General features: G+C 43.8%; 1 protein-coding gene and 1 long non-coding RNA gene across 7 annotated transcripts in view; one reads left to right on the plus strand and one right to left on the minus strand.

Moving 5' to 3' along the window:
* The window catches only part of Cyp39a1 (cytochrome P450, family 39, subfamily a, polypeptide 1), an 82,045-nt gene that overhangs the window by 28,862 nt on the left and 40,680 nt on the right, over positions 1-12,503 (minus strand). For all 6 annotated transcript variants that reach the window (NM_001432635.1, NM_001432633.1, XM_087565114.1 and 3 more), the window contains 1 exon segment: positions 1,314-1,447. In NM_001432635.1, coding sequence (NP_001419564.1) covers positions 1,314-1,447 — 134 coding nt within the window.
* On the plus strand, positions 685-4,149 carry LOC120094639 (uncharacterized). Its single transcript, XR_015629030.1, has 3 exons — positions 685-916; positions 1,346-1,531; positions 3,849-4,149. It is a non-coding gene; the product is annotated as an uncharacterized LOC120094639 (long non-coding RNA).

A 12,503-nucleotide genomic window follows, 5' to 3' on the forward strand; every position in this document is an offset into this window, starting at 1 on the left:
CAGCCACCCAATTGGACTAGATGGATGAAGCAAAGAAGTGCAGACCGACAGGAGCCGGATGTAGATCGCTCCTGAGAGACACAGCCAGAATACAGCAAATACAGAGGCGAATGCCAGCAGCAAACCACTGAACTGAGAATAGGTCCCCTATTGAAGGAATCAGAGAAAGAACTGGAAGAGCTTGAAGGGGCTCGAGACCCCAAAAGTACAACAATGCCAAGCAACCAGAGCTTCCAGGGACTAAGCCACTACCTAAAGACTATACATGGACTGACCCTGGACTCTGACCCCATAGGTAGCAATGAATATCCTAGTAAGAGCACCAGTGGAAGGGGAAGCCCTGGGTCCTGCTAAGACTGAACCCACAGTGAACTAGTCTATGGGGGGAGGGCGGCAATGGGGGGAGGGTTGGGAGGGGAACACCCATAAGGAAGGGGAGGGGGGAGGGGGATGTTTGCCCGGAAACCGGGAAAGGGAATAACACTCGAAATGTATATAAGAAATACTCAAGTTAATAAAAAAAAAAAAAAAAAAAAAGAAAATAACACGGGAGGCTCCTCAGAAGTCGAATAGTCGATTTCCTGCGGGATCAAGCTATCCGGCTGAGCGTATGGCCAAAGGACGTGGAATTAACATGTCCAGAAGATGACTGCACCTTCTTGTTTACTGCCGCATGCTTTCCAGGGATGGTGACACAGAGCCAAGTGTGTCTGTCTCCAGATAGAAGGGGAGAATCTAATACAAATGTGCACTGTGAGATACCCTCCAGCCTTCTGAAAGATAGAAATTCTGCAGCAGTGTGGAAGAAGCACGAGGACAGATAAGCCGGGCACAGCGAGCCAAGAACCTGATGATCTCAAACGCAAAACTTCAGCTCCCAGAAGTAGAGTTTGTAGACGTTACTGAGAGCTGGGAGGTAAGTGGCGACTTGAGGAATCCCGGAAAATGATACAAAATTCCATTTCAACAGTAGAATAGGTTAAAGAGCTAGGGCACACCGTGTCGTCCCTAAACTTAGAAATAGTGTAGCAACTGCTGATAGAGTGCACAAGTATTTTCACGCGAGAATTATGTGTGTGAAACAATACACAGATTAATGACTTTATTTAGCCTTTATTAAAATGTGCACACATTTCAAAGCATGCTATATATGACAAATATATATACAAATGTATGTATATTTACGAATATATAATTTATATTCAGTTCTAATAAAATGAAGAAATCAAAACCATATCAATCTAGAAAATGTCTGAACAATGCACATGCTTTCTCTAGAAAGCTCATTATTTTCGAACAAAACCAGTACTTACCAGAATTTTAACTGGCTTCACTACCTTCCTAGTAATGACCCCAGGGGCTCTCAAGCGGATGGATTCCAGAATACACCACTTAATTAGAAGGAGCTTCTTCAAGTCATTTTCAGACACTTGAATCTTGTCTTTACCTGTAAAGAGATTTTAAAGATTAACGAAGAGATGCGCTCGAGAGACCAGAAGCTGGGTTCGCGCTGCAGGCTCGTCAATGCTGGGTAAGCTCACCAATGAGAAAAGTACTGCTGTGATGTATTGATCTTGCTGCTTTTATCTGACAAGATGGACTGGCATCCAACCTGGTTGTAATAGTCCTGTGGCTACAGAATGGCTGAGGGTCCCTGTGTGGGAAAGGATTCAGGTTTTCCTTGCCTCATCCTTCTTTGTCAAAATCCTCATTGCATTTAAAGAAATAGCAGTGCAAGAGGAAAGAAAACTGGCCAGTAAATTAAATGTTTCCAAAAAGTCCTGAACATGCTTAGCCACTGGAGGATGCAAGCAACATTTTCTTAAAGGGGCTGGCAGATGGCTCAGTCGGTAAAGATTCGCCATGCAAACATGGGGACCTACATTCAGATCTCCGGCACCTGAGGGAAAAGGTAGGTGAAACTCAATGTCAAGCATTAGGAAAGCAGAGATGGAGGGTCCGTGGGGCTTGCAGGCCAGCCACCCTAGCTGAATCAGTGAGCTCCAGGTTAGCTGAGATACCCTGTCTCAAAAATTAAGGCGGGAAAAGCAATTGCAGAAGACATCCTCTGGCCTCCATAAGCAGATGTACAGAATGGTCCAGGAATTCTGCTGCCCTCTTTTGGCCTCCATAGGCACTGCATGCCATGGTGCACATACATGCAGGGAAAACACTGCAAGGCTAAAAATTAACTTCTTTTTTAAGTTCTGGAGATCATCATATTGCAAAGTAAGTCCAACTGTGGAAGATAAACATCATCTTCTCTCCTTATGCACTCACATATCCATATAACACACATACACATGCACACACGCGTGCACACACAACTTTCAGATTCCACCTCACTCCAGTAAGAATGGCTATTATCAGGCAAGCAAATGAGAACAAATCTTGCGTATAGACAGAGTAAACAGAGCTCCTGCACACTGCTGGTGGGTGGGACAGTTTACTGGTGTAGACACTGAAGAGATCAGTATTGAAAGTCCTGATGAAACTAAAACAGAAACAACTATCCGATGCAGCCACGTGACTCCTGGGTACATTCCCAAGGAACTCTAAGCCAGAACACCACAGAGACACTCAGATGTCTGTGTTTGTTGTTGCTCTGCTCACAACGGTCATGATACAGAAACGGCCTAGGCGGTTATTCCTAGAATAAAGAATGTGGTACGTACACATAGCGGAATCTTATTCAGGTGTAAAGAGGAATGAAATGGAATTCGCTGGAAAATGGATACAAGTGGAAATCATTGGAGTTGTTGGTAAGATGGCTTAGCAGCTAAGAGAACTCCTTGTTCTTGAAGAGGGCCCAGGTTTGGTTCTCAGCACTCACAACCGCCATGGCTTCAATTCCAGGCAGATTCAGCATCCTCTTCTGCCACTAGGCAGTCACGTAGCACATATACATGCATGCAAGCAAACACACACATAAAATAAAAATAGGCAAGTCTTTTTAAATCATTGGATACCATTGTACTATGCAGAATAATACAGACTGGGAAAGAAATAGATGACTTATTTTCTCTTATGCGCAAAATCTACATTTAAGTGTATCTAAGTACATGTATATGATATAACATGAGATAGGACTAGGAGAGGGAACATAGATGTGGAGGGAGAGAACAAGGGAGGGTAATGGAATATAATTAATGCAGAGTAAGGGGTCAGCATGAGCAGAGGTCAGATGGATAAGGGTAGCAAAAATTCGAATAAGAACGAATTATATGGAGAGGTATTTATGTACGAAAACATTACAATTTCTTTGTACGCTAACCAAAAATTTAATTTTAAAAGAAACACACACACACACACACACACACACACACACACACAAATACACACCATATGATATAAAAAAATGACCTGTTTTCGATTTGGTAATTGGAAAGCAGATCTCACTATAAATCTACCTGGCCTTGAACTCATGATCCTCCAGTCTGGTCCTTCTGATTGCTTCCATTGATGGCACATACCACCATGCACAGCTCTTTTACCTTTGTATTCAATCTATTTATTATAGAAGACCTAAGACAGGGCTACTCTTCTCTCCGGAATGAAAAGCATACCTTTTCAACACAATCGTGTCAAACCTTCCTAAGGTGAATACATCAAGACACCTAAAGACAGACCAGAGGTCAGTCTTTACACTGCCTTAAGCATGGTCTTAAAATTTCAGTTAAATCACACAACTTAATGGTGAATATTTCAAGGAAAATGTGCATTTCTTGAAAATTACTCAAAATAGTGCTGCTTTCAATCTGGTCTTGACAGCGCTTATTTACTAAGTCACCATGATCGATCTACCCAAATGGATCCTCAGGTCCCTTTCTGTGTGTTTTCCCCCACAGGACCAGAGACAATGAACCAGCCAACCATGGACAAATTCTAAGGAATCCTGAGCTAAAAAGAAGTCTTTACCCCTTTAAATTGATTTTCTCAGTTATCTGCAGCAGTCACAAAAGTTGATTTAAAACATCAGTGGACCAGGATAGAGGACACAGGTCTTTAAATCCCATTGCCCAGGAGACAGAAGCAGGTGGCTGTGTCTTTGAGGCCAACCGGGTCTACATATTAAGTTCCAAGCCATGTGGTGCTACATAGGGAGATCCTGTCTCAAACCAAAAAAATAAAAAATCAGTTGCTGTCAGAGGTCATGGTAAGAGGTTCTTTTCCCTCAGAAAAGCATCAGGTGCTCTGTGTGTGTGTGTGTGTGTGTGTGTGTGTGTGTGTGTATCTGTCTCTGTGCACCTCTCTCTCTCTCTGTCTCTCTGTCTCTCTCTCTCTGTGTGTGTCCATCTGTCTCTGTGCACCTCTCTCTCTCTCTCTCTTTCTCTCTCTCTCTCTCTCTCTCTCTCTCTCTCTCTCTGTGTGTGTGTGTGTGTGTGTGTGTGTGTGTGTATTTACATGTACCCATCTGCTTGTCTGTGCACACACATATGGTGGCCAGACACTGATGTTAGGTGTCTTTCTATACTGCTCTCCAATGTATTTTTGGAGTCTCTCACTAAACCTGGAGCTTAGCATGAGGAGAGGAGCCCTAGATCCATCTGTCTCCACTGCAGCCCCAGCACTGGAGTTACAGTCAGGCATGTGTGCCCATGCCAGAGTTCTTGTGTGGGTGCTGGGAAGCCCGCTTCGATCATCATACTCAAGCACTGGGCATTTTACCTGCTGAGCCATCTCCCCATCCCCACTGTGTCTTAACCCCTTCCCTAAGCCCAGCCTGTCCTGTGTCTGGGTACAACAGGAGATTGAGAACCACAGCATCTGTCCCAGACCTCACTGTTTCATGTTTGAGGGAAACAGTCAGCGGGGCTCAGGCGAGGCAGACATGTAGCCAGACAAAAGCATTTCTCTGAATTTCTGTGAGTTATTAGGACAAATCACTGGAGCTTGAGGATGGTTGTAGAACTCCCCAATTTGCAGCTAAGATAGAGTATGAACGGCGTGGGACCTACTTCTTTTCCCGGTTAGTTAAAACAGGTGGCACTGTGGGGTTAAGTCCTGAACTTTCAGGGTCTACATTAAATTTAAGGAGCAAGTATCTGTGGTTTGTGTAGTGGGGGATCTCTGCTCCCTCCCTCCCTCCCTCCCTCCCTCCCTCCCTCCCTCCCTCCCTTCCTCCCTCCCTCCCTCCTTCCTTCTCTCTCTCCCTCCCTTCCTCCCTCTTTCCCTCCCTCCTTCCTTCTCTCTCTCCCTCCCTGCCTCCCTCCGTCCCTCTGTGTCTCTCTCTCTCTCTTTCTCTCTCTCTCTCTCTCTCTCTCTCTCTCTCTCTCTCTCTCTCTCTCTCTCTCTCTGTATCTAGACAATGCTGGGAATTTCAGAGGGATGGGGAACGGTGTGGATAGGAAAGATGGCCTTCTCTGGGAATCTTAGTGTTACATTTCTTGTAGAGGAAGGCTTTCCCCAATGATCTTCAATGGAACAGCTCTCTTAAGACGATCTTAGCTTGAGCACATACCTTTATTGGCGTGGTTTTGTATGCATATACTTTATTTGGGGCAAGCCATGGGTATATATGGATCTTGGGGAATTTTTGGAGTAAATGAAAATCACTGGCCAATGTTTAAAGTTCTGTGAATGCCTCATTGGCACGGAGAGGCATGGCAGGAATTCTGGGTACTTGCTGGGAGAAAGAGGAAGTTGAACTTTTATGTCTACCAAGGACTACTTGACCTTCCCCAGGCAGAGTGTGTGGGGGTTCAGGCTCCCCAGACAAGGTCAGAGAGGGGGAAGCCCTCCTGGTAAAGAACATCCATTTTGCATCAAGCTCAGAGAAGCTATCTGGTCATGGCAGGCTTCGACCTTAATTAGCAGCGTTCTCCCACAGTATCGGAACTGAATCGAGTTCTGCGATGCCCGGTTGGCGTCTGAGGAGCATGTCTTGGGGCAGAAAGATAACGCCAGTGATTTCCCTCTGGCAAATACAGTCTGTGTGTCCCTCTTCTCGCACCCCACACTGGATCTTGGAGACAGTGTGACCTTTGTTCCAGTACTGAGCCTGTTTGCCTGACCGAGCTGGCTTCCATAATATAAACCTGGAATGTTGATTGTATCTGCCTTATAGGGTTGCCGTCAGGGTGGTAAACATAAGCGTAAATCTCTCAGAATCAATGCTGCCAGACAGCAAGAGCTCAGCAAATGTTACACCATCCTTATGATTCCCTCTGCCCTTTACAACTGTTTGGAAAGCAGTCTCCCACTCATCCTTCAAGCCACAGGTAAAACAGCCCTCAGAGAACCTTTCCCCGGCTACCCCAGTTCTTTCCCCGATTCGGCGCCATGCCATGTCATCTTCATAGGTTTGATACAGGAATTGATTTATCTCATATTTTTACACTGGGGTTCTGGGTACAATAACATTTCATTTCCTTCTGAATCTCACCCATTAGTGTACTGATTATCTAACACAATGGCTTGTTCATGGGAAGCATTCTGTATGTTATTACTGGTGGGATAAATGAATGGACCAATGGGCTGCAGTTTGAAACGGTGGAAGAGAAGACCCGTTTGAAAAAGCAGTAGCTTTGTGTGCATGTAATGGGAAAGATTTAGAAACAATTCTGAGGCAGAATGAGGGGAATGTTCAAGTGAGATAGAATTTAACAAAAACCTTGCATATTGTGGACCTAAGAATTGACAGTTCTGGGAAATTCTCCAATGGTGCTACACTGCTGGTCTGGGGACCACAGTTTAAGGAAAGACAAAACAAAACACAGTGACAGATTAAAAGAAAATGAAGGGAAGCATGGATATCCCTCAGTGGGAGAGCATTGACCTACACGTCAAAGGCAATTGAATTCCTAGTACAGTAAATCAGTAAATAAGCAAATGCTTTTCTTGTACTTTGTTTATTAAATATTCTCATTTTTAAGCTGCTCTTATTACTATACTAATTTTAAAATTACCACTCCTCTTTAAAAACAGAGGTAAACAAACCTAAAGGGTGAAAATCATGATTGGGCAGCAATCCCCGTGTCGTCAGCAAACATCACTCACCCAGCTCAGATTACCATCGATGTGTAAGGAAGGACTTTTAGTTCCTATGCTGAGCCATCAAACCAGGCCGTGCCTTCGCTGAGTCTGACCAATCTTAATCCAGACATTTTCTCCATTTTAAAATCTCATTCTAATTTCTGTATTGGGGTGCTGGGCATAAGACTCGGGTCTTTAGGCTTGCGGTCAGGAGCAAGTACCCTGTGTAAGCCATCTTACCATTTTATCATTTTTTATAAGTACAAAGGTGTTAGCTTCCTCTAAGCAGTGGTGCCTAGGAGGTCACTGGCTCAGCTTATGTACCTACCCACCCACCTACCTACATGCCTACCTACCTATGTCTGTCTATCAATCTATCTACCCTCCATCTGTCTGTCCGTCCGTCTGTCCGTCCATCCATCCATCCATCCATCTATCCATCCATCCATCCATCCATCTATCTATCTACCCACTTACCTATACCTACCTTCCTCCCTCCCTCCCTCCCTCTCTCCCTCCCTCCCTCCCTCTCTCTCTCTCTCCCTCCCTCCCTCCCTCCCTCCCTCCCTCCCTCCCTTTCTCAATGTCATGTTTCTCTCTTATGAAGCCGCAGATAAGGACGTGGTTCATTAACCATGACAACAGGCCAGATCCAGCTCACTGCTTTATTCTATAAAGTTTTGCCTTCCAATATAAACATCAACACTCATCTGTAGCTAGTTTTCCACTACAATGGCAGGTCGGAGAAGGCCACAGCAGACATTTTATGGTCCATAAAAATCTAAAATACAAGGCCTGGTACAGAAAAAGTTTACTCCTGTGCACAGGGCAAGAGGAGAATGAGCTATTATTGGGTTTGCCCAAAAGGACAAGTTGTACTCCAGCCCCCGAGTTTACAGGTGACATAAATTCTGTGTGGTCTTCACTGCCCTTACCCCTCCTATATCCAGGTCAGATGCATGAGGCTTGGTGTGCTATTTTAATAACCCTGTAAAATACATTTTATTAAGAAAATGATAGACTCCATGACCAGGGGAGAAATATTCTTATTTAGAATGTCTGCTGCAATGGTCATGTTACTTCCTCAGAGAGCACATGCCAGCAGATGTGTCGGGGAAATCTGTTTCCTGACACTTGGTTTCTACATGTTCTCTTTTCCAAAGGAGATCTCAAAAGTTGAGTCCTCCCAGCCTACCCCACCCTCCCATGCCCACCCCACAGTAGCCATTTCCTTATCATAGAGAGAGAGCCTCCCTCTCAGGCATCCGGTTGATCAGGCAGCTCCATTTTCCCTGTGGTACAAACATCTCCTGGGTACCAAACAGAAATGGCAAATAGGTAACATATGGTACCTAAGGGGAAAATCCCTAGGAATTGAAGTAAAGCACTGAAAAAAATCCTGATAGCAGATGGGTGACTTTCTGCCTGTTTGTAAACCCGCCTAGCTCAAGAACCACCCATCTACTCCCACGGATGTCTTCCTATGTTATTCAAGGAATTAAACTTCACGTGAGATGTGGGTCATGGCCACCTATATGAACTGGAAAATAATAAAGACACGGTTTTTTTTCCATTAGAAATGAGTTAGGTTGGCTGAGAACTTTGATAGTGAGGACTGGCTTTGGGGATTCGATAATAGGTCAGCCATTTTTCATAACCGAATGGACCAAATGCAATTTCTGGCATCTCAACAGTTTACACGGAACAAGAAAACACAGAGAGCTTAGAGAGATCTACATCAACCTGAGAGTGTGTGTGTTGGGGGGGGGACTTCTAAGATGTACTGAAGGGAAAAGAGCATGAGGGAAGGAAAGCCCTTGGATCCTATGGAATAAGAGAAGAACGCCTGTCTATAGAAAGCCTGCAGTGGGGGCGGGGAGGCGGTAGCAAAAAGGAAAAGGTATTGGACCTGCTGCGGTATGTATGACAGGTTACAGTAACTGGAGATTTGGAGGAAGAGAGAGTGGCTGGGAGAAGCAGGAGGAGATGGGGGTGCCCCACTGTCCCTGGAACCATTGTTCCTGGACTGGCCCTCTCAGCATCCGGTCTCTGCCATGTGCGTGTTCTGTCTCCTTTTCCGCACTGGGCTGCCTTAAGGACATACCACCTAGATCATGCCTTCCCGAGCATCAACTCCACGTGTCAGCTGACTTTATCAAAACGTTAAAAGCGTGAGACAAGGGAAAGGCAAAGCTAGACTGTGGCTGGAAATGACTTACACCGAAGGGTCTTGTCTGCCATTCAGGCTCCCAGAGATTCTGCCTCAACTACGAAGTTGTTAGTCACTGACTGGGCACTGCATCTGAGGCTCACCCAGAAGCCCACAGCCATGGCAAACTGAAACAGGATGCTGATGACCTATTCTAGAAATCAGTGATCAGAGACAGGCTCTAGACCGGTTTCTTCCTGATCCTGAAAGGCATAGAAGACCTAGTCAGCATGGACCCTTAATAAACAAACAGACACTGCAACAAGTTAGCAGGATCCTCTGATTATAAGCTTAAAGTTGACTTCCCCAGGTGACTTGTTTCTCCTAAGGTAACTATTTATAGAAATATTTGAAAGAATTAAAAAACTCACCAAACACTCCTTCCTTTTTTTTTTTTTTTTTTGCTGTTGTTTTAGTTCACCATTGCTATAGCGTAACAGATAATAAAAATTTTTCTACTAGACCAAAGGAGGTGATGACCAATAGTCAGGATTAATGCTCTAAATCAGAAGGGATAACTTCCAATGGGAACCACTCTGGCCGTCCATCTTCACTGTCTATCTGACGGAATTACCAAGGAGACACTCCCCTGTTCCTGACTGTGACAGAACTTCCACAGGGGTTTAACTGAGGAAGAAAGACAGGTCGCCGATGTGGGTGTCATCCCTTGGACTGGATTTTCAGAACTAATAAAAAAGAGAGGAGAAAGGAAGCCAGCTGAGCTCCAGAATTCATCTTTCCCTGCTTCCTGACTGCAGAGAGGATGTGACCAGCCACAGTTTCTGCTACCACACTTTTCCTGCCATGGATGGGCTGATCCCTTCAAACCTCATCCGGAATAAATCCTTCCTCACTGAAGTTGCTTTAGTCTAATATTTTGTCACAGCAATGAGAAAACAATAATTACCACATCTCCCTGTTCTAGCACATGGTATGTTTCTGACCTTGAAGTTTGAACTTGGTTATAGTGAAGTTTCTGATCTCCTTTAGAGAATTAAAAAAAAAAAAAGAACAAGTTTTTAGACCTAAATGTTGCTATTAGACTATTGTGGCGACATTTTATATCACATTATGTAATGTAGAACTGAAAGTTTGTTTCTACTGGAAAATAGCTAACGGTGTAGTGTGTAACTGTGTACATGTGAAAACAAGTATTTTAATTGAATACTTTTAGTTTCTCAAATCCCAGAGTGATGTGGAAGGTATAAAGTAGTATTCCTGGACAAGATAAAAGAAATAAAAGAAACACTCTGTTTTCAAACATCTTTCTGCTAAAAGACCATTTTTGTTAGAACTCCCAGAAAGGGCTTTGCACCGGTACCGTTGGGATTTTTGGTGCTCATCCGTGGTTAGTCCAGTCCTGAGGCTCTAAATTTAGAAAGCTCCACTTGGGAGAATTCCAAGATAATCACCAGAAGGGCTGGAGCCCAGCAGAGACCAAGACCACTCCAGAGAGCCCAGGGAAGGGGCTAAGGGGAATCTCAGGCAAAATTTAGAAACCATCTGTTTAACTCTTGGCATAAATGCAATAAAAATCAAACCTTAGGTTATTTGAAATGAGATAAAATAAAGGATGATTCTTATTCTCAGAAAGTAAAAAGGAAAGGAAGAAAGAAAGAAAAGCAGAAGCTTCTAATGTATCCATTTGGTTATTACATGAAAGTCATAATTACATAAAGACTATAAGATACATTTGTTAAGTATAAATGGTAGATTTAAAGGTTGTTATTTCAGTTACTAACAGACTACAGATGTGCAATGTATCTGCTAAGCCTGTGCTCTGCCCAAATTTACGTCACATTTTATAAAATACTCATTTTTCAGACAATGCCTTTCCTCAAGAGATTCCATTTTACAAGCAAATTCCTACTCCCTTTTGACATACACAACTATCCCTGGGTGGATATCTGAAGAGGTATCTATCTGCCATCACTCACACTGTATACACTGACAAATGGCTTATTTCTGGGAGTTGAAAGGGTGCTACCCTATGCCTTAGTTACTTTTTATTTCTGATATAATACCATGCAAGATTGAGGTGACTTACGAAAGGAACAGTTTACCTAGGACCTGTGGTTGCAGAAGGCTAATCCATGATAGCAGAAGAAGGATGTGCATCACAAAACCAGCTGAGAGCTCACATCTGGATCCACAAGTAGAAGGCAAAGAGCATGTTTGGAATGGCATGAATCTTTTGAAACCTTAAAGCCCACTGCCAGTGATACACATTCTCCAACAAGACCACACCTCCTAATCCTTCCCAAACAGTTCTACTAACTGGAGACCAAGTATTCAAATACATGAACCTATGGGCACCATTCTGCTTCAAACCACCATATGCTACAAATTTACTGAGGTGAACTGAGACTGTTGGGTCAGAAAAACATATTAAAATCATATTAAGGAAACTAGGTCCAAGAACTTGCCAGACGAACCAGACCAACGAAAGGATGCAACTCTCTCACCTAGACTCCATTAAGAGGGGACACACAGAACTGTGTGCACTTGGCCCCACCCACCGGTCATGTGACCACACATGTCAAGGACCAATAGTTAGAGGACTCCCAATTGCCCCCAGGGCTTCAGCTTAGCTCTGCCCTCACTGTTCAGACAGCCCATCCATCTGTTTGCCTGTCTAGACCAGCAGGTGACCCATCTGTCTGCTCATTCCTTCACCTGGACCTGGTTCTGACAGCTCTGAAGTTAAATCCAGTCATGCAGTTTCATGTCCAGCCTGTGAGCTGCAGAAGCCTGACCTATAATAACAGCTGATTCCCAACTGTTATGCTCAGTTACTGTTTCGTATTTTTTAGATTGCTATCGGCGTCCTGGCTTCTCCAGACTTCTGAAACGTCTTGAGTTCTGCAGTGGGCATTCAGCAACCTATACATGAACATAAAGATATGTATAGATACAGATATCGATAGAGACAGATGATAGAAAAGATTGTGTGGTACATAATACATGCTCTGAGAATATTATTAGTAATTAAACCTGGAATAAAAGTGAATCTTTTCACCTAAGCCAAGATTACCAAGGGAAGAGGAAATGTCTGGCAAATGGCCACCGTGAAATTGGTATGCCCTGAAATTTATTGTTAGTCAAGGATTCTGGCATTGAGCAAAGACACGAACATGATCCTGACATTGAACACTCACAACTTATCTGTGTTACATGTAGCCCAAGCAGACACTGTAGGAGCTGATGCAGTGTTAACAATAGATTGGCTACTTAACATCGAAAAAAAGATTATGGTCCTTCATATACTCCAGTACACTCCAGTCTCAGACAAGTTAACGTGTCCAATTGTGAGGCAGAC

The sequence above is a fragment of the Rattus norvegicus genome, chromosome 9, assembly GCF_021556685.1.
Source record: "Rattus norvegicus strain SHRSP/BbbUtx chromosome 9, alternate assembly SHRSP_T2T, whole genome shotgun sequence".
Lineage (NCBI taxonomy): Eukaryota > Metazoa > Chordata > Mammalia > Rodentia > Muridae > Rattus > Rattus norvegicus.